The following is a 20,696-nucleotide window of genomic DNA, read 5'->3' as shown; positions in this document are numbered from 1 at the left end:
TTTTATGTATTAGCACATACTCCAGTAGTGTTTTTTAAAAGATAATTGAAGAAGTGTGTAGAAACGCACAGAGGTTTCATTTATATGTGAACAACATAGTCCCAACCCTATAAATACCATTCCATATACTGTACCAGGAAACTTACTACACAACTTGCAAATCCAATCCCGCCCAGTTTAGGGCTTATGTAATTCCATACACCAATGCTGCCTCGTCGAATTCTTTGACCCACAGAAAGTTCCAGGAAAAAAAGGGGAATACCTATTACCAGAAGCAGTATCAAATATGGCAAAAGATATGCACCTACAGAGACAAGAATAAAATAAATTATATTTTCAATATTCACAGTAGAGAAGGCACTAATTCTAATTATCTCATGAAAGGCAATATTTGAGCTTGTATACAGTATAATTATAGAGAACTTTAAAGAAAATGCTATTACATCTGTCATGGATTGAATTACGTCCCCCCCAAAAATCTATCAGCTTGGTTAGGCCATGTGTGGTTGTCAGGCATTTTGTGATTTTCCTGTTATAAATCATAATCTTTGCCTGTGGTTAAAAGGATTAGGGTGGGATTGTAACACCACCTGAATTCAGGTCATCTTCCTGATCCAACATAAAGGGAGTTTCCCTGGGGTGTGGCATGCACCACCTTTTATCTCCGGAGAGATAAAAGAAAAGGGAAGCAAGCAGAGAGTTGGGGACCTCATACCACCAAGAATGCAGCACCGGGAGCAGAGCGCATCCTTTGGACACAGGGTCCCTGTGCCTGAGAAGCTCCTAGACCAGGAGAAGATTGAGAACAAGGACTTTCCTCCAGAGCTGACAGAAAGAGAAAGCCTTCCCCCTGGAGCCAACACCCTGAATTTGGACTTGTGACCTCCAAGACTGTGAGAAACTAAATTTCTCTTTGTTAAAGCCATCCACTTGTGGTATTTCTGTTATGGCAGCACTAGATGACTAAGGCAACATTACTTTAAAATTTGTAGAAATTGACACCGGAATTTGCTACAAAGTATTTCCAGAAAAAAAATGGCTTTAGTTTCATGTTATTAAAAGGGTAAAACAACTTCATTCTGCATAAAAATAATTCATTTTTAAAAACGATTATTTTCTTAAGTACATTTCACAAACTCCTGGGTATTTTAATCACACAAAGTTTATCATTTATTAAATTTTATCCCAACCCATCTAAAGTCTCATGCATTCCCAACTTGATAATTTAGAATGAATGAGACTTCATGCTATAAAAGCTAACTTATTTTCCTAAATCAAATAACATCATGGAAGAAAAAATGCCTAGTTTGAAAAGAAAGAAAAAAAAAAGCAAAATGTCATTTTTCATCACATACACTTTACAGGAAAAGTACAGTTCAAGAAACTAACAATTCTTTTTTCTAGAATTCTTCAAAGGAGTGGTGGGAATGGTTGAAAAAAATATTAAAATTAGCTGGGTTTTGGTAAAGCAATTTAGAGCTCAAGCTCTTTCATGAAACATTTAATGTCTATTATAAATATGTATGCACTATTCTCCTTGTAGTATAGTTTCCACACTTAAAAACGTATTATTTTTCAGTAAATCCCAAATTAAGCCATATAACTAATGACTAAAAAATGTACTGAATAGTTTGACAATGTTACTCAAATATAAGGCAGTAGATATTATTTATATTTTTAAAAATCAAATATTTGACCTCTACTTATTTCTATATAAAAATACATATGTAAGTTATTTATTATATATCCTCAAAGATGGACTTCATTCAAATTTCTTCTCTGAAGTTCTGACTAATCAGACAATATCAAGGACGGAATTTAATTGACACAAAAAAATTTAAAAAGCTACTTATTATGTTTTTTCTATTTTAAAATAAGTCTCTAATTGTAACTGAATAGACTTGGGAGGTTTTTCAAATTGTTCTGGTGGTTATTCTGCAGAAGAAGTAAAAATCAACAGATTTTTTAAAATTATTTATCTCAGTATCTAAATATCTCTGCAATAAAGAATGTATGCAAGAGTGTTCCCCTAAATTAGTGATGGGCATATAATCTCTGTCTTCTTACGGTTGATTTTCAGTCTTTTGGACTTAATTGATTCTATAAAGGGGAAGATAAAATAAAGTATGGATGTATCACCTTATAAAACAGAGCTATCAAAATCCTAATTCTAAAATGATTAGTAACATTCACAGATTAAAATGAAAATGTTTCCTAAAGAACTGAAACAAACAAAAAAAAAGAACTGAAAGTACATTTTAATAATGCCAGAGTGTGAGTGGGTGTATCTGTGTGTGCATGGCTACAAATGAAGGGAATGAATAAGACTGGAGTCATTGGGATTCTTTGCTCAGTCAAGTGTGAATGGCATGATACTGGATACTTAGTCTTTTCTTCTAACTCCGTGTACTCTACTAACATTAAAAAAAAAAAAAATTAGCCCCATATTAAAAATAGTCATAGCTAAAACCGTAACTGATCATTTACTATTTGCCAAGCATATTTCCAAGCATGCTCCCAGCATGTTCTTTTATTCCTTGAAAGAATTCAATAAGGAAAGTACCACTATCATCCCCATTTTACAGGTATGAGAGCTATACCCAAATAAGTGAGATAACTTGTAAAAGGTGTCATGGCCAGTATTGGAAAGAGCCATGCTTCCAGCAAATCGAACTGGCTTCAGAACCTGACTTCTTATCCTCTAGACTATACCACTTATTAAGCTTAACCATTGTGCTTTAAGTATAATACGTTTCCCCCAAAACCAACCCCATTGCCGTCGAGTCATAATATGTTTAGACAACTTAATATCTGAGCTATTACCTTTCAGTTCTATTTCTCATCAAGTGCCTCAAATGATTAAAGGATAAGATTTAGGTAGCCTGAGCTGTTGGATGAAACAATCAGAAAATACTACTTGAGTATCTAGCAGGCTCAATGCTGTACTGCAAACTGGGTCAGTATTTTGTACTCTTAACAGTCATCTTGAAATCAAGTCCATTTGGATTATATAATAGACACACTACCTCTCTATAATGTTGTGTATAGAAGAGAGGACACAATACTAGGAGGGCATTTTTCACTCTTTTACATAAGGTATTTTTGCTAGTAATTACTAAATAAGAAATCATTCAGGGCTCTCCAAGACAGAAATTTTACCAAATGGAAGGCAACCTGGCAATTCAGCCAAAGCAGTTGTCTTCCTTAAGAAGGTTTACAAGGTGAAAGGAATCATAATTAAAATTCATCTTCCACCAGTCTTGGCAAATGAAATGATTTGTGAAAAACAAAAAAGCAAGGCAATGCATAATTGCTTATAGCTGCTTTGGCAAATAATTCATATGCGATGTTACTGGCTATCTAAGGTGTGTACAGCTTCATAGAATGATGTGTGGAATAACACAAGCTTCAGGTATTGATTCTGAGTTCTCAGGTAGATTTGTCAAATAAGTTACTTTCCCCAAACTTCTTGTTTTGTGCCTGATTAAATTAACTAGGAAAGATCTTAAATATATTTAGTCACCATAATACCTTATCATTTGTATCTCTTTTAGTGGCTAAGAAGTATTTTCATGTTTTGATGGCTGTATTTGATGAAGGGTTTTGTAGATTAAAATTATATTAAAAATGAAACTATATTTTTTGTGCAGTCAAGAAAACTATCAAAAACTGGAATTACATAACAAAATATTCTTTCTATTCTATGTGGGCTGAGATGCATGGCTTAAGGAATATTCAGTTTTAACCACGCTTACTTCAATAGCTTTCATGGAAATGGGTAACTTTCAACTCAAATGTTAGTTAATATAGCACTCAGTTTGATTTTGGTGTGCTACAGAGCTAACAGCCTACATGAACAATCAATTCCCTTGTATAGGATTTTTTTTTTTTTTCTTGATTTACAAGACAATTTTTCCTAAGTCACTCTTCATAATTATATGTGCAAGTACAAAAAGATAAAAGTATCAATGCTGATACAGGTATTTTAAAATTAAGGATGCTAATTTCTTTAAAGTTTTCTTTGAAACTGAACATTGTCCCTAGACTCTATAAAATAGGGAATCAAATATGGAGGATATCTAAGGATGAAGAATGCCGGGCATTACATACATTATCTGTTTCATCCCTTCTAATGGGATCTATAAATTTCTGGTGAGCGTTTGAAACTTTGATCATTCTAAATTATGTCATCTTTGCCTTTTTGAAGAGTGAGGTGGCTTAAAATTCAGAGTTAATAAGCCACAGGGAGAAAACTCTGTCTTCCTTCCTCAATTTTGTCTTATACCAGAAACTTCAGATTATTCTTCAAAGAGACATAAGAGATAAAACACTTCTTAAAGAAGTGCAGATCAGTAATTCAGAGATATTTATAGCATCTACAGAAAGAATTTGAGAATTTAGGACCCTTAAGCAATCACTGCATATCCCTTGCAAACCAATCTGCTCCTATGGAAACCTAATCTGAAAACAGAGCTGAGTTTATTTCCCACAAAGCAATCTCCTTAGCTGCACAAAGGAATTCATAGTTTCTAAAATAATGAGACTATAGCAACAATAGAAGCTACCTCAGGAACTCAATTGAAGTTTACTACAATAATGTATCACCTAAAAAATAAGAACTTACCACCTCCATTCTTCTGACATAGGTATGGGAATCGCCACACATTCCCTAAACCTACAGAAAATCCAACTTGGGCCAGGATGTACTGCAGCTTACTGTTCCAAGCTGGTCGTTCATCTTCAACTTCAGATCCTTCTTCGACGTCTGTATCTTTCTCTTCTTGAATGTCAACGATTAGTTCACTCTTCTTAAAAGCATCATCAGCTGAGTCTTCATTTGAAAGAAGGTCTTTGACAGATTCAATAACCTCATCATCTAATTCTCTTTTTACCACCTTGCTATTCTTAGGCATTGGAAAGTCTGGGTACTATTATTTTTTTAAATCTCCTTAGGGCAAATATGTCAATTTTTTTTTTTAACTGTTACTTGATGTTAAGCAAAGACCAAGGAGGATATCAAATAAATCCTTGATTCAAGCTGATAATGTCTTAAGGATCCTGGATCTGTACGTTCAATACTCTGTAGGTACCTGTAAAATTGTAAGTTGAAATATCATAAGTGTTTGATAAAAATGTTAGAAATACTGAATCACCCTTTCTTACTCATTTTTATGATAAAACTTCTTTCTATAAACATAAGTATAAAACAGATTGTTTATGGCATTTCAGCGCTTAATATTTCCCAAAGTGCAAGACTGTAAAACATATATGATCTTCATACCTATTTCTTTAAGCCAACATCCTCCTCTGTGCAAAAATCAACTTTGACCTCAGCTATACTCCCAATACATAATGTATATATTTTCCTGTTGATTAGTAGTTAAAATTTTGAGACTTCTTCTTCTTTCTTTTTTTCTCTCTGACAAAAGTAGATCTTTCATGGTATAACCCTTACTTTATTCCTCATAGAATTACATACACAATTGCATACCAACCCTGTAGTATTGTCTTATACAGAATCTCTTCTGATCACATATTCATCCATTCACTCAGTTAATATGAACTGTGATGGCACCTTAAGGGAAGCAAACATTAATGAAACACACAGTGTCTGCTTTTAGAATCTAATAGAGAAGGAGACACATCTCAAATAACCATACTACATGCATGATTTAGATGACCCAACATCATTACCATAGTAAAGATCAGGAATGTTGAACAAAAGTGACATTAGGCTTAAGCAGAAATGGAGGGCAGCCACACCTATGCATAAAAGCAGTAGAAACACAAAAAGTGGTAAAAATTCCTGATAGTTATGTGAATATTCTCTCAAACAGTTCAATTCAAGAAAAAACACTCCCATCACTTTGGCATTGTTTTTCCCTTTCTATATTTGTACGTTATTTTTCATATCCTTTACTTTACCCCCAGAGACAGACCAAGTATACAAGGCATGTCTACAGACCAATGAGATTTTCTATTTTAAAGAAAAACAAGTAATCCAAATTCCAACAACATTCTTTAATGAGATGGAAAAACTAATCACCAACTTTATATGGAAAGGAAGGAAATAAGCAAACCATTATTAAAGAAGAAGAACAAAGTAGGAAGCCCCACACTTCCCAATCTCAGAACCTACTATACAGCCACAGTCGTCAAAACAGTGTGGTACTGGTAAAACAACAGACAGACCAATGGAACGAAATTGAGAACCCAGAAGTAAATCTATCCACCTACGGACAGCTGATCTTCGACAACAGGTCAAAGTCCATTAACTGAGAAAGAGATAGTCTTTTTAATAAATGGTGCTGGCAAAACTGGACATCCATTTTCAGAAAAATGAAACAGGATCCATACCTCACATCATACACAAAAACTAACTCAAAATGGATCAAAGACCTACATATAAAACCTAAAATTATAAAGTTCATGAAAAAAAACATAGGGATAAACCGAAGGGCCCTAATTTATGGCAAAAACAGACTATCAAACATATCTAAAAATACACAAACAGCAGAAGGTAAATCAGATAACTGGGGCCTCCTAAAAAAAAATACTTCATCAAAACAGTAAAAAGACAGCCTGAAGACTGGGAAAAAGTTTTGGCGATGGCATATATCTGACAAGGGTCCAAACCCTAAAATTTATAGAAAACTTCAACACCTCAACAACATAAAGACAAACAATCCAATTAAAAAATAGGCAAAGGACATGAACAGGTATTTCTCCAAAGAAGACACTCAGGTGACTGACAAACACATGAAAAGATGTTCACAGTTATTAGCCATTCCAAACCTGTTGCTGTCAAGTTGATTCTGACTCATAGTGACCCTAAGGACAGAGCAGAACTGCCCCATAGGGTTGGTGGATTCGAGCTGCTGAGCTTTTAGTTAGCAGCCCAACACTTAACCACTGCACCACCAGGGCCCCCATTTGCCATTAGAGAGACGTAAATGAAAACTATAATGAGATATCATCTCACAGCAGCACTAATGGCACCGATCAAAAAAACAGAGAACAACAAATGATGGAGATGCTGTGGGGAGACTGGAACTCATACACTGCTGGTGGGACTGCAAAAATGGTACAACCATTATGGAAAACGGTATGGCACTTCCTTTAAAAGCCAGAAATAGAAATACCATATGATTCAGCAATACCACTCCTAAGTATATAGCCTAGAGAAACAAGAGCATCACATGAATAGACATACACACACCCATGTTCATTACAGCATTATTTACAATAGCAAAAAGATGGAAACAACTTAAGTGTCCATCAAGGAATGAGTGGATAAACAAACTGTAGTACATATATACAATGGAATGCTACACAACAATAAAGAATAATGATGAATCTGTGAAACATCTCACAACATGGATGAATCTGGAAGACACTATTATGCTGAGTGAAATAAGTCAATCACAGAAGGACAAATATTGTATGAGACCACTATTATAAAGGTCAGGAAGAGATTTACACACATAAAGAAACACTCTCTGATAGTTACCAGGGATGGGGAGGGGAGGGAAGGAGAATCAAGAACTAGATAATACAAAAACCAAACCAAACCCATTGCTGTCGAGTCAATTCTAACTTACAGCAACCCTATAGGACAGAGTAGAACTGTCCCCATAGGGTTTCCAAAGAGTGGCTGGTAGATGTGAACTACCAATCTTTTGGTTAGCAGCCAAATTATTAACCACTGTGCCAACAGGTGTTAATTCCAGTGAAGGGGAAGGCAATACACAATACGTGGGAAGTCAGCACGAGGTGACCAAAGCAAAGCAAAACGCTGAGAGGTACACAAGAATAAAGGGCAACTATGGTAAATGCTACAATGTATAATCCTGCAACAATAGTAATAACAATTTGTGAATAGATACATAGACAAATATGTATGCTAAAGAGGTTTGGGAGGTTGTACAGGTGTACATCTATGTGCACACATACAAAAAAAAAAAAAAAAACCAAACCCATTGCAATCAAGTCGATTCCAATTTACAGCAACCTTATAGGACAGAACAGAACTGCCTCATAGGGCTTCCAGGGAGCAGCTGGTAGGTTCAAACCATCAACCTTTCAGTTTGCAGTTAGTCGTCTTAACCACTATACCATGGTTGTAGATATTTCTACATACATACTTGTAAATGCTGTATATGTACTCATATATATGACAGAGCACACAGAGGGCACAGTTATAGAAACTATTTAGATATCAGAATCGTACTACTGGGCTTAAAGGCTAAGGGCCATAGTCTCGGGGGACATGCAGGTCAAGTGGCAAAACACAGTTCATAAAGATAATGTTCTACATCCTAGGCTGGATAGCAGCATCTGGAGTTCTTAAAAGCTTGTGAGCTGCCATCTAAGAAGAAACTATTGCTCTTTTCTCGCCTGGAGCAAAGGATAATGAAGAAAAACAAGGCTCAAAGAAGTAATTAGTCCAAAGGAATAATGGCCCACATGAATCATATCCTCCTCTAACTTGAGACTAGAAGAACTAGATGGTGCCCAGCTACCACTACTGACCACTCTGACTGAGACCACAATAGAAGGTCCCAGTTAGAATGGATAAAAAATGTAGAACTTTACAAAAAAAAGATCAGTCTTACTGGGCTGATAGAGACTGCAGGAACCCCAGAGACTTGTCCTGAGACAAACTTCTAACTTGAAACTGAAGACACTCCCAGAGGCCCTCTTTCAGCCAAATAATAGATAGGTCCATAAAATGAACAATAACATCCATGAAGAATGTGCTCTGTCATGCATTGTATTCCCCAAAAATATCTGTCAACTTGGATAGGTCATGATTCCCACTATTGTATGACTGTCTACCATTTTGTTATCTGATGTGTCTTTTCCCAATGTGTTATAAATCCTATCACTATGATGTTAATGGATTAGCAGCACTTATAGTGATGAGATCTACAAGTTTAGCTAGTGTCTTAAGCCAATCTTTTTTGAGATATAATAGAGAGAAAGGAGAAGAGAGACACAGGGACCTCATACCACCAAGAAGCAAGAGCCAGGAGAACGGCATGTCCTTTGGATCCAGGGGCCCTGTGCTGAGAAGTTCCTAGTTCAGGGGAAGATTGATGACAAGGACCTTCCTCCAGAGCTAACAGAAAGAAAGCCTTCCCCTGGAGCTGACGCCCTGAATTTGGACTTTTAGCCTACTACCAGACTGTGAGAGAATAAATTTTTCTTTGTTAAACCCATCCACTTATGGTATTTCTGTTACAGCAGCACTAGATGACTAAGATGTGCTCCTTAGAAAAATCAACTATACGAGACCAAAAGGGCAACATTTGCCCAAAATCAAGGATGAGAAGTCAAGTAGAAACAGGGAAACTGGATGAATGGAAATGGAGAACCCAGGAAGGAAATGGCCAGAGTACTGACACATTGCAGGGATTACAAACAATGCTCCACAACAATCTGTGTATGGATTATTGATTGGAAAACTAATTTGCTATGTAAACTTTCACCTAAAGCACAATAAAGTGTTCGAAAAACAGGTGATAAAACATACGAGTGCTTCTCTCCAAAGCTGGATCAGGAAACTTTAAAAAGTTCCAAGCATTCTTCCATTTCTACAAAAAAATAGAATTCCTTGATGGGACTGCCATAGATTTACATTACAAGTCAGAGAAAGAACCTGATCATACTTGAGTTTATGATTGCAATGAAAAACTCAGTACACCAAGAAACCTGGTTTAATAAAAAGAATTCTTTAACTTGACCATGCAACTTACTCATTACCTTTAGGTGGGAAGGATGTTTGTTTATTTCCAAAGTTAAAATATACATCCTCAGAACAATCACTTAATCATTTAAGATCTGCTTAGTTTTTTTTTTAAGATTAAGAGACACACTGTGATGATAATTCTGAAATAGACACATTCCCAAAATAATTCGAGTGATCGATACATCTCTAGAATAAGTGAAAAACTTTTCACAGTGATTATTTTAAAGAGGCCAACAAGGTTTTTATATGGAAATACACTCATGAATTCAGGAATTTTATCTCTCTAGCTTGCATCATATCCTCCTAGAGCCCAATAAATATTAGTTGAATAAATTAATGAAAATGACAACTGGAAAACTGAAATAAGCTAATTTTCCAAATAATTTTGCTGGAAGAAAATAAACTGACATATAAGAAAATGTGATCTATAAGGCAGGAAGTATCCATATTAAAGGTCTATCTTTACTGATCATCTCATGATAAGCTGTTCGCATAAAAAAAAAATAGTTAACTATAAATAGAATTACAGCATCTATTTTAGAGTCGGAAGAACCTGGATTTGTGTCCTAGCTTCATTACTTGTTGTTCGTGTGACTTCTAGTAGTTACATTTTTCATAACCTCAGTATCCTCAGTAAGCACTGGTCTGACTTCCCTTGTTATTTTTTTTCCATACAAATAGAAAAGTATAGGGTGTATCCTAGTTTAGAGATGCCATTACAGTAAAAAATGTGTGCCATTTCATAAAGAAAAAACGTTAAAGCCAGTGTAACTCATAAACCTCACTTAAATTCACTGGCTTAGAACCTATTATATTTTTTCAATAAATTACTGATTTTTGTAGGAAAAAATATACATGCAAAAAGCACAAAATAAAAAATAACATCTTTGTACACTACTACATGTTTTTTTCAAAGCAAATGGATAATCATCTCTAACTTACATAGGTTATACTTTGAAAATTCTGATTAAACTATCTGAAGGTCATATTTTCTATTAAAAAACTGTCTAATACAAAATTTAAATACATTGTGTTATAAATACATAAATATATACACACATATTGTATAAGGTAAAGATCCTAGGCAACCTTTATAAAATCAAAGTGTAGTTGTTGTTAGGTGCAGTGAAGCTGGTTCCGACTCATAGTGACCCTATTTACAATAGAATGAAACACTGCCCAGTCCTGCGTGATGCTCGCAGTCATTGCTTTGTTTGAGCCCATTGTGGCAGGTACAGTGTCAATCCATGTCTCGAGGGTCTTCCTTTTTTTTTTTGCTGACCCTCTACCTCACAAAGCATGATGTCCTTCTCCAGGCACTGATCCTTCCTCATAACATGTCCAAAGTATGTGAGACGAAGTCTCGCCATCCTCACTTCGAATGAGCATTCTGGCTGTACTTTCTCCAAGACAGAATTTTTGGTTTCGGTTGGTAGTCCATGGTATATTCAATATTCTTCACATCAATTCTTCCTCAGTCTTCTTTATTCACTGTCCAGCTTTCACATGCATATGAGGCAACAGAAAGTATCATGGCCTGGGTCAGGCATACCTTAGTCCTTAAAGTGATATCTTTGCTTTTTAACACTTTAAAAAGGTCATTTGCAGCAGATTTTCCCAAGGCAATATGTCATTTAATTTCTTGACTGCTACTACCATGAGCTGGTGGCATAGTGGCTAAGTGCTACGGCTGTTAACCAAAGGGTCAGCAGTTCAAATCTGCCAGGCGCTCCTTGGAAACTCTATGGGGCAGTTCTACTCTGTCCTATAGGGTGGCTATGACTCGGAATCGACTCGACGGCACTGGGAACTACCATGAGCATTGATGGTGGATCCAAGTAAAATGAACTCCTTGACAACTTCAATCTTTTATGCATTTATCATGATACTGCTTATTGGTACAGTTGTGAGGATTTTTGTTTTCTTTATTTTGAGGCGCAATCCATACTGAAGGCTGTACTCTTTGATCTTCATCAGTAAGTGCTTCAAGTTCTCTTCGCCTTCAGCAAAGTTGTGTCATCTTCATACCGCAGGTTGTTACTGAGTCTTCCACCAATCCTGATGCCACATTCTTCTCCATACATTCCAGCTTCTCAGATTATTTTCTCAGCATACAGATTGAATAAGTATGGCAAAAGGATACAACCCTGATACACACATTTCCTGATTTTATACCATGAATTAACCCCTTGCTCTGTTCAAACAACTGCCTCTGGGTCTATGTACAGGTTCTTCATGAGCACAATTAAGTATTTTAGAACTCCCATTCTTCACCATGCTATTCATAATTTGTTTTAATTTACACAGTCCGATGCCTTTGTATAGTCAACAAAACACAGGTAAACATATCACTTCCAGTTGGTTGGCCAGGTAGCTGTCTTCCAAATTTCTTGGCATAGACAAGTGAGCGTTTTCAGTGATGCATCCATTTGTTGAAACATCTCAACTGGTATTCCGTCAATTCCTGGAACCTTGTTTTTCACCAATGCCTTCAGTACAGCTTGGACTTCTTCCTTCAATACCATTGGTTCCTGACCATGCACCACCTCCTGAAATGGTTGAATATCAACCAAATCTGTTTGATACAGTAACTCTGTGTATTCCTTCCAACTTCTTTTGATGCTTCCTGCATCTTTCAATATTTTGCCCATAAAGTCCTAAAATATTGCAACTTGAGCCTTGAATACTTTTTTTTCAGTTCTGTCAGCTTGAGAAATGCCAAACATGTTCTTCCCTTTTGGTTTTCTAACTCCAGGTCTTTGCACATGTCATTTAGTACTTTGTCTTCTCAAGCCATTCTCGGAAATCTTCTGTTCAGCTCTTTTACTTCATCATTTCTTCCTTTCGCTTTAGCTACTCTACATTCAAGAGCAAGTTTCAGTCTCTTCTGACATCCGTTTTGGCCTTTTCCTTCTTTCTTGTCATTTTAATGATCTTTTTGCTTTCTTCATGTATGATGTTCTTTATATCATCCACAACTTGACTGGTCTTCAGTCATTAGTGTTCAAAGTGTTTGTAAGATCAAAGTAGACATATTAAAAAAGACTTGCACGTATTTAAGATCCCTTTTCTACTATAACAAAAAACGATTCCAACTCATAGCGACCCTATAGGACAGAGTAGAACTGCCCCATAGAGTTTCCAAGGAGCGCCTGGCAGATTTGAACCGCCGATCTCTTGGTTAGCAGCCATAGCACTTAACCACTACACCACCAGGGTTTCAAATATAAGCAGGAAAATAAAAACTGACAGAACATTAAAGACAGTATAATTAAAATAACAATTTAAGCTCTCTTTTCTCATGCTGTTACCATCACTCATCCCTTGTTCTTGCTTAGGGTGGCGGTAGGAAGTGGTGAGGAGGAACTACATTTATCATTGAGATAGCTACAATAAAATGTGGGTTAGGAAAAAAATATCTCTCTTTTTCGCTGTATCATAAGCTCTACTTGGAAAACGAATTGTTTATTTACCTTTATATTCTCAGTGTTTAAACTTGTCTTTCAAATAAATGAACTGAAAGAATAATGACAGAAGAATATTATATAATAACTACAAGTATTTTGAATTACATGTTTCTGTGGGTTTTTTTACCCAAAGGTCCCATTTTTCACCCATTGCATCAGAGGCCTTTCTTGTGCAGAGGTTGCATATAGCCAAAAGTAAACATATAAATTGTATTTCTGGGTGGATTTGAAAAACTAAACACAGAAGCAATAATTTAAAGGAAATGTGACCTTTCAAGAGCTGACATTTTTGAAGGATAAAGATTGTTATGAATTCCAAAAGTATGCCTAAAGAACTTTGTTCATAAAAATAGTCCATAAACCTATATCAAAAAGATACAGAAGGGCCAACCCAACACTGATTACTAAGAAATGACTAGAATAAAGAATCCCTAGCAAGTTAAGTGGGAACATGAAACAAAAGGGCTGTCCTAAGACATCTCAGGACTTTCAAGAACTTCATAAGTACTATAAAAACCAGAGGAAAGAATATGTGATCCCAATTTTTGTAAATGATATCAGTTTGCATTCCAATCATAAAGCTTCAGGCAAATATTTTCATTCATAAGAGAACAGATGAGACCCATTTTTCTTTTTTGGAAGGGAAGGGAGGATCTACTACACAATTGAATGACCTGGAAGGCTATTTCTGAAAAAACTGGCCAGTGAAAACCTTATGGATAGCAGCAGAGCACTGTCTGATATAGTGCCAGAAAATGAACCCCTCAGGCTGGAAGGCACTCAAAACACAACTGCCTCCTCAAAGTAGCGTCGACCTTAATGATGTGGATAGAGTCAAGGTTCTGGGACCTTCATTTGATGATGTGGCACTGCTGAAAATGAAAAGAAACAGCTGTAAACATCCACTAATAATCCAAAGGTGGAATGTACAAAATATGAATCTAAGAAAACTGGAAGTCGTCAAAAATAAAATGGAACATGTAAAATCAATATCCTAGGCATTAGTGAGCTGAAATAGACTGGTAGTGGCCATTCTGAATCAGAAAATCATATGGTCTATGATGCTGGGAATGACAAATTGAAGGGAAATGGCATTGCATTCATCATCAAAAAGAACATTTCAAGATCTACCCTGAAGTACAATGCTGTCAGTGATGGGATAATATCCATATGTCTATAAGAAAGACCAGTTAATACAGCACCTAGCAACAACAAAATCAGAAGTGAAATGACAGGCGATAGAAAGAACTGAAGGATGGAGAATGGCCTTGGTGATAGAACTGACACCAGTGATTGCATGATATAATTTTTCAAGACCAACAACTTCTTCATTGCAAATACATTTTTTTTTAACAATGTGCAAGTCCTACTAAATCTTCTGTTTGTGTCACATTTGCTAATATCTCACTGGCCAAAGCAAGTCACACAAGTTAAGTCCAGTTTCAAGAGTCAAGAAATAAACTCCACTTCTTGATGGAAAGCGCTACAAAATCAAATGGCAAAGAATGTGAGCAGAGGGAAGAGAAAAATACTGCAACCATCTTGAAAATGATCAACATTTGTCTGGTTAAATTCTCCCTCTCTGAAGTTTAATCTTGAGGAGAGGAAAAAAGAAACCAAAATGTTAGCATACCATTCAGTTTCTCAGAGGCATTATGCCCAACCTGAAACTGCTACCGTAGTCATGGATCCTGGTTCCTAGTTTATAGAACTATTTTCATTCTTGCCCTTTTCCCACTCACTGCCCAGCACCCCCATTGTTTCTGAGAACACATGTGACTCAGCCATTATTCTTCTTCTTATTATTATTATTCTTATTATTATTTTGTGTGTTAGCCAGACTCAGTTTTTGCAGCTTGCAAAGAACCTAAATAATTCACTTATTATAAATGAAAAACTATTCATTCATCTATTCAACTACTCATATTCTATTCATCTATCTATATGTATACACAAATACATACATAAATAACTAGAAAAATGCTGGGAACGTTACACTATTTAAATATAGAATTACATTTACATTTTTCTCATCCTCCCATTTTTGTATTGCTTTACCTCCTAATAGTCACATATATATACTTTTTTTCAGAATACAGTTATTCTAAAGCACTTAAAATTAAATCAAAAACATTTTTAAATCAACAGAACAAATTTCTAACTCAGTGGTTCTCAGCTCCAAGCATTTCAGTTTATTTGTTCTTCTCTGAAGACTGTTTCACCTATTCTAAGTTCCTGTTTTTCCACATAGATTTTTAAATCAGCTGGTCAATTTCTAAAAAAAAAAAAAAAAAAAAACACAACTTGCTGAGATTTAGTCAATTTCAAAAAAAAAATGCAGCTTGCTGAGATTTAGAATGGAATTGCACTGATTTCATAGATTAATTTGGGGAGCTGTGACTTCTTAAAAAATTGAGTTTCTAAACTATTAAAATTACTTATCTTTATATTTATTTACATCTTCTTTAATTTCTCTCAACAAGGTTTCAAAGATTTCAGTATAAAGGTCTGAGTATCTTTTGTATACTCATTTATGTTTTTGGACATGAGTATAAAAATTATGTGTTTAACTTAACGTAGCAATTTTCTTTGCCAGTATATGGAATAAACTTGACTTAATATACGTGTTCCATCATATGGCATTGCTACACACAAGTTTTATTTATTTTTTTAAATCCCTTAGGGATCTCTACATATAAAACCATGATATCTGTAAATAAAAAGAGCTAAACTACTTTTCCAATTATTTACCTTTAATTACTTTTTCTTATTGTACTGGCTAGGGCATCCACTATAGTGTTGATTAGAAGTGTATTATGCAGATATCCTCAACTATGTCTGAATTTTAGTGAAAAAGTATTCAATATTTCACTTTTAACTACAATGATAGCTATGGCTTTCCCCCCGCCATAGATGTCTTTAACAGTTTACAGAAGTTTCTTTTCATTCCTATTTTTAATCACTAATAAGTATTCATTTTTGACAAATTGTTGGCTTTATTGAGATGATTATTTTACTGTTCAATCTGTTTGATAAACAGTATTACATAGATAATACAGCCAGAATATATTGATACAGAATACATAGCCAGACTATATGTTACATTAATATAGAGTATTATATTGATTCCCCCATGCATCTGTCAGTTTGTTGTACTGTGGGGGCTTGCATGTTGCTGTGATGCTGGAAGCTATGCCACCAGTATTCAAATACCAGCAGGGTCACTCTTGGTAGACAGGTTTCAGCTGAGCTTCCAGACTAAGACAGACTAGGAAGAAGGACCCAGCAGTCTACCTCTGAGAAGAATTAGCCAGTGAAAACTTTATGAATAGCAGCGGGACACTATCTGATACAGTCCTGGAAGACGAGACCCTCAGGTTGGAAGGCACTCAAAAGATGCTGCGGAAGAGCTGCCTCCTCAAAGTAGAGTTGACCTTAATGACAGGAATAGAGTGAAGCTTTCGGGACCTTCATTTGCTGATGTGGCACAACACAAAATGAGAAGAAATAGCTGCAACATCCATTAATAATCGGAACGTGGAATGTACGAAGTATGAATCTGGAAAATTGGAAGTCAAAAATGAAATAGAACGTGTAAACATTGATATCCTAGACATTAGTGAGCTGAAATGGACTGGTACCGGCCATTTTGAATCAGACAATCATAGGGTCTACTATGCCAGGAATGACAAATTGAAGAGGAACGGCATTGCATTCACTGTCAAAAGGAACATTTCAAGACCTTTCTTGAAATACAATGCTGTCAGTGATAAATAAAACTTTTTTAGGCCAGATTCTATATTGTAGAAAACATTTACTGTATTTTTACTGAAATAACATGTACTTTCTATGCTTGTTTCCAACCATGCCTACCCGAGAGGTATTTTCATAAGTGCACTACACTTTTTTTTTTTTATAGAAAAATGTAAAAAAAAAAATGGCAGGTGGCACTTATGACAATACCTCTTGCGGGGAGGGAGTGGTTGGCAAACAAACGAAGAAGGCATGTGTTATATGTGTAAAAATGTAATAGCATTGTTTGACTAGATCATGATTTCAGTATTTCATCAAATCTCTTCTCATACTCTTTTTGTAATTATTCCATAACTATAAACTTCTCAACATATTGTGCCAGAACCATTTTCTTTTCTTGAGTGTTACAACATGGTTCACCTTTCCTTCCCGCCCCTCCCCCTCATTAAATTCTCTCTTACATAATTTTAGAATTGAAAATATATTTCATTTGAATCAATGATGAATTTCAGATTCAGTGGTCAGATAGGTTCAAATTTAAAAAAAAAAAAAAAAAACCTTCAGTAAAATTGGAATTTGTGAAAGGAAGGGAAATAATTTATTCTTGTTCTAGTTCTTTATTACAGGATATTAAGCTTCTGGCAAATGCCAATGGTTAATCAGTGCAAACATGTCTGTTTGAGTCAGCCTCGTTTTTCATATGCAGTTACATGCCTGACTGCCATTTCAGATCTTTGGATATTTTCACTGGAAATGTTAATTACAACTTAATATAACATAATTTCAAGAGAGGTTGTTAAAGGAGTTTAATAGCTCAAATACCTGGAAATATAGAACAAGAATTATACAAAGCATTATGAGTTAATTCTGTAGTGAAAATCTTAGCAAGAATGATAAAAACAAAAACAAGGAAAATATCTATTCCCACTATTTGGAATAAAAAATGGTGTAACTATAGATTCTACAGATATTAGAAAAATAACTACTGAATAGTGTGAGCAACTTTATGCCAGTAAGTTTGGCCACTTAGATGAAGTAGACAAAGTCCTCTAAAAACATGACTGACCCAAACTAACACAGTAAGAAAAAGAAAATTTAAATAGCTCCATAGGGAAGAAAAATAGCAAATTCATAATTTAAAATATTCCCCAAAAAGAAAATTCCAGGCTCAGATAGATTTATTGGTAAGTGCTGTAAAACACTTAAGGAAGAAATAATGCTAGTCTTCTACATATTCTCTCAGAAAATAAAGTAGGAGAAGCCACTTCTAAACTCCTTTTTACGAGTCCATAAAACCAGGAAAGCACAATACAAGAGAAACAAAATAGCCAACTCATACCCCTGTGGATGTAGTTGAAAAATAACCTCAACAAAATATTAGCAAATCAATTATAGTTATATATGAAAAAGGTAGTACCTCATGACCACCACCACTCATCTGTCAGTTTGTCCAACTGTGGCAGCTTATGTGTTGTTGTGTTGCTGGAAGCAATGCTACTGGTATTACAAATAACAGCAGGATCACCCATGGTGGACAGGTTTCAGTGGAGCTTCCAGACTAAGACAAGGTAGCAACAAGGGTCTAGCAATCTACTTCTAAAAAAAGTGGCCAGTGAAAACCTTATGAATAGCACTAGATCGTTGTCTGATATAGTGCCAGAAGATGAGCCTTTCATTTGAAAGGCTCTCAAAGTATGACTGAAGAGCAGCCTCCTCAAAGTAGAGTCAACCTTGATGACGTGAATGGAGTCAGCTTTTGGGACCTTCATTTGCTGGCGTGGCACTACTCAAAATGAGGAGAAACAGCTACAAACATCCATTAGTATTTGGAAGGTGGAACATAATGAAGTATGAATCTAGGAAAATTGGAAGTTGTCAAAAATGAAGTGGAACACTTGAAGACCGATATACTAGGCGTTAGCTGAAATGGACAGGTGTCGGCCATTTTGAATTGGTTAATCACATGGTTTACTACGCTGGGAATAACAAATTGAAGGACAATGTCACATTCATTGCCAAAAGAACATTTCAAGGTCTATCCTGAAGTACAACACTGTCAGTGATAGGATAATATCCATAACCCTACAAGGAAGACTGGTTAATGTAACTATTATTCAAATTTACGTACCAACCATGAATGCCAAAGACAAGGAAATTGAAGATTTTTACCAATTTCTACAGCCTGAGATTGATCAAACATATATCAAGATGCATTGATGATTACTAGTAATTGGAATGCAAAAGTTGGATAAAAAGAAGAAGGATCAGTAGTTGGAAAACATGGGCTTGGAGACAGAAACAATGCTGGAGATCACAAGATAGAGTTTTGCAAGACCAGCTACTTATTCATTGTAGATGTCTTTTTTTACCAACACATATGGTGGCTCTACAGTGGATCTCACCAGATGGAAAACAACTTGACTACACCTGTGGAAAGAGACAATGGAGGAGCTCAATATCATCAGTCAGAAAAAGTCCAGGGCTGACTGCATAACAGACTATTAATTGCTCATATACAAGTTCAAGTTGAAGCTTAAGAAAATAAGAACAAGTCCTCAAGAACAAAAATATGACCTTGAGTATGTCCCACCTGAATATAGAGATCATCTCAAGAATAAATTTGATGCATTGAACACTAATGACTAAAAACCAGTCATTTTGGCATTTTTTTTTTTTTGTTGCTTCTCTTCTCTCTCCCCCCCTTTACATAAAATTTTTACATTAATAAAAAAGATAAAAAACAAAGCACCAATCAAAAGGGGGAAAACTTTTTTTTAATGGCAACACAATGTCACAGTTTACATATTAAGTATTTTTGTATTTCTGTCCAAAAAGGCTAACTATAACATACCTATCAGAATGGGTAAAATAAAAAACACTGACAATGCCAAATGCTGGAGAGGATGCAGAAAACCTAGAACAATCATACACGGCTGGTAGAAATGTAAAATGGTACAGGCACTCTTGAAAATAGTTTGGCAGTTCCTTTTTTTTAACACTAAAATTAACTTACTATATGACCTATAATTTTAACTTTAGGCATTTACCCCAGGGGAATAAAAACTTACTTTCACACAGAAATTTGTATAGAAACATTGATAGCAGCTTTAGTTAGCCAAAAATGGGAAACTCACCCAAATGGGTGAATGATTAAACAAACTGTGGTACATCTATACCATGGAATACTACTTAGCAAAAAATAAAAAGAAATGAACTATTGATTATGCAACAACTTAGATAAACCTCAAGGATGATGCTGTCATGGATTGAATTGTGTCCCCCATAAATATCAATCTACTTGGCTAAGTCATGACTCCCAGTATTGTATGATTGTCTACCATTTTTTTAACTGATGTGATTTCACTATGTGTTATAAATCCTATCACTATGAATTAATGCGATAGATTAGTGGCAGTTATATTGATGAGATCTACAAGATTAGATAGTGTCTTAAGCCAATCTCTTTTGAGATATAAAAGAGAGAAGCAAGCCAAGAGACACAGGGACCTCATACCACCAAGAAAGCAATGCCAGGAGTAGAGTGTGTCCTTTGGACCTGAAGTTCCTGTGCTGAGATGCTCCCAGACCAAGGGAAGACTGATGACCAGGACCTTCCTCCAGATTCAACAGAGAGAGAAAGCCTTCCCCTGGAGCTGGTGCCCTGAATTCAGACTTCTAGGCTATTGGACTGTGAGAGAATAAACTCTTTGTTAAAGCCATCCAAT

General features: G+C 35.5%; 1 protein-coding gene across 2 annotated transcripts in view; it reads right to left on the bottom strand.

The window, feature by feature from the left end:
• Window positions 1-20,696, bottom strand: part of SLC6A15 (solute carrier family 6 member 15) — a 55,153-nt gene that overhangs the window by 22,769 nt on the left and 11,688 nt on the right. Inside the window, exons 2-3 of one of the 2 annotated variants that reach the window (XM_003405238.4) lie at window positions 4,625-5,090; window positions 147-304 (exon numbers count right to left, since the gene is read on the bottom strand). In XM_003405238.4, coding sequence (XP_003405286.2) covers window positions 147-304; window positions 4,625-4,913 — 447 coding nt within the window. In that variant the 5' untranslated portion in view covers window positions 4,914-5,090. Of the gene's footprint in view, window positions 1-146; window positions 305-4,624; window positions 5,091-20,696 lie in introns of those variants that run through there. The other variant, XM_064283773.1, reaches the window with a different exon arrangement.

Source organism: Loxodonta africana, chromosome 4 (assembly GCF_030014295.1).
Source record: "Loxodonta africana isolate mLoxAfr1 chromosome 4, mLoxAfr1.hap2, whole genome shotgun sequence".
NCBI lineage: Eukaryota > Metazoa > Chordata > Mammalia > Proboscidea > Elephantidae > Loxodonta > Loxodonta africana.
This window is presented reverse-complemented; position numbering and strand designations above follow the sequence as displayed.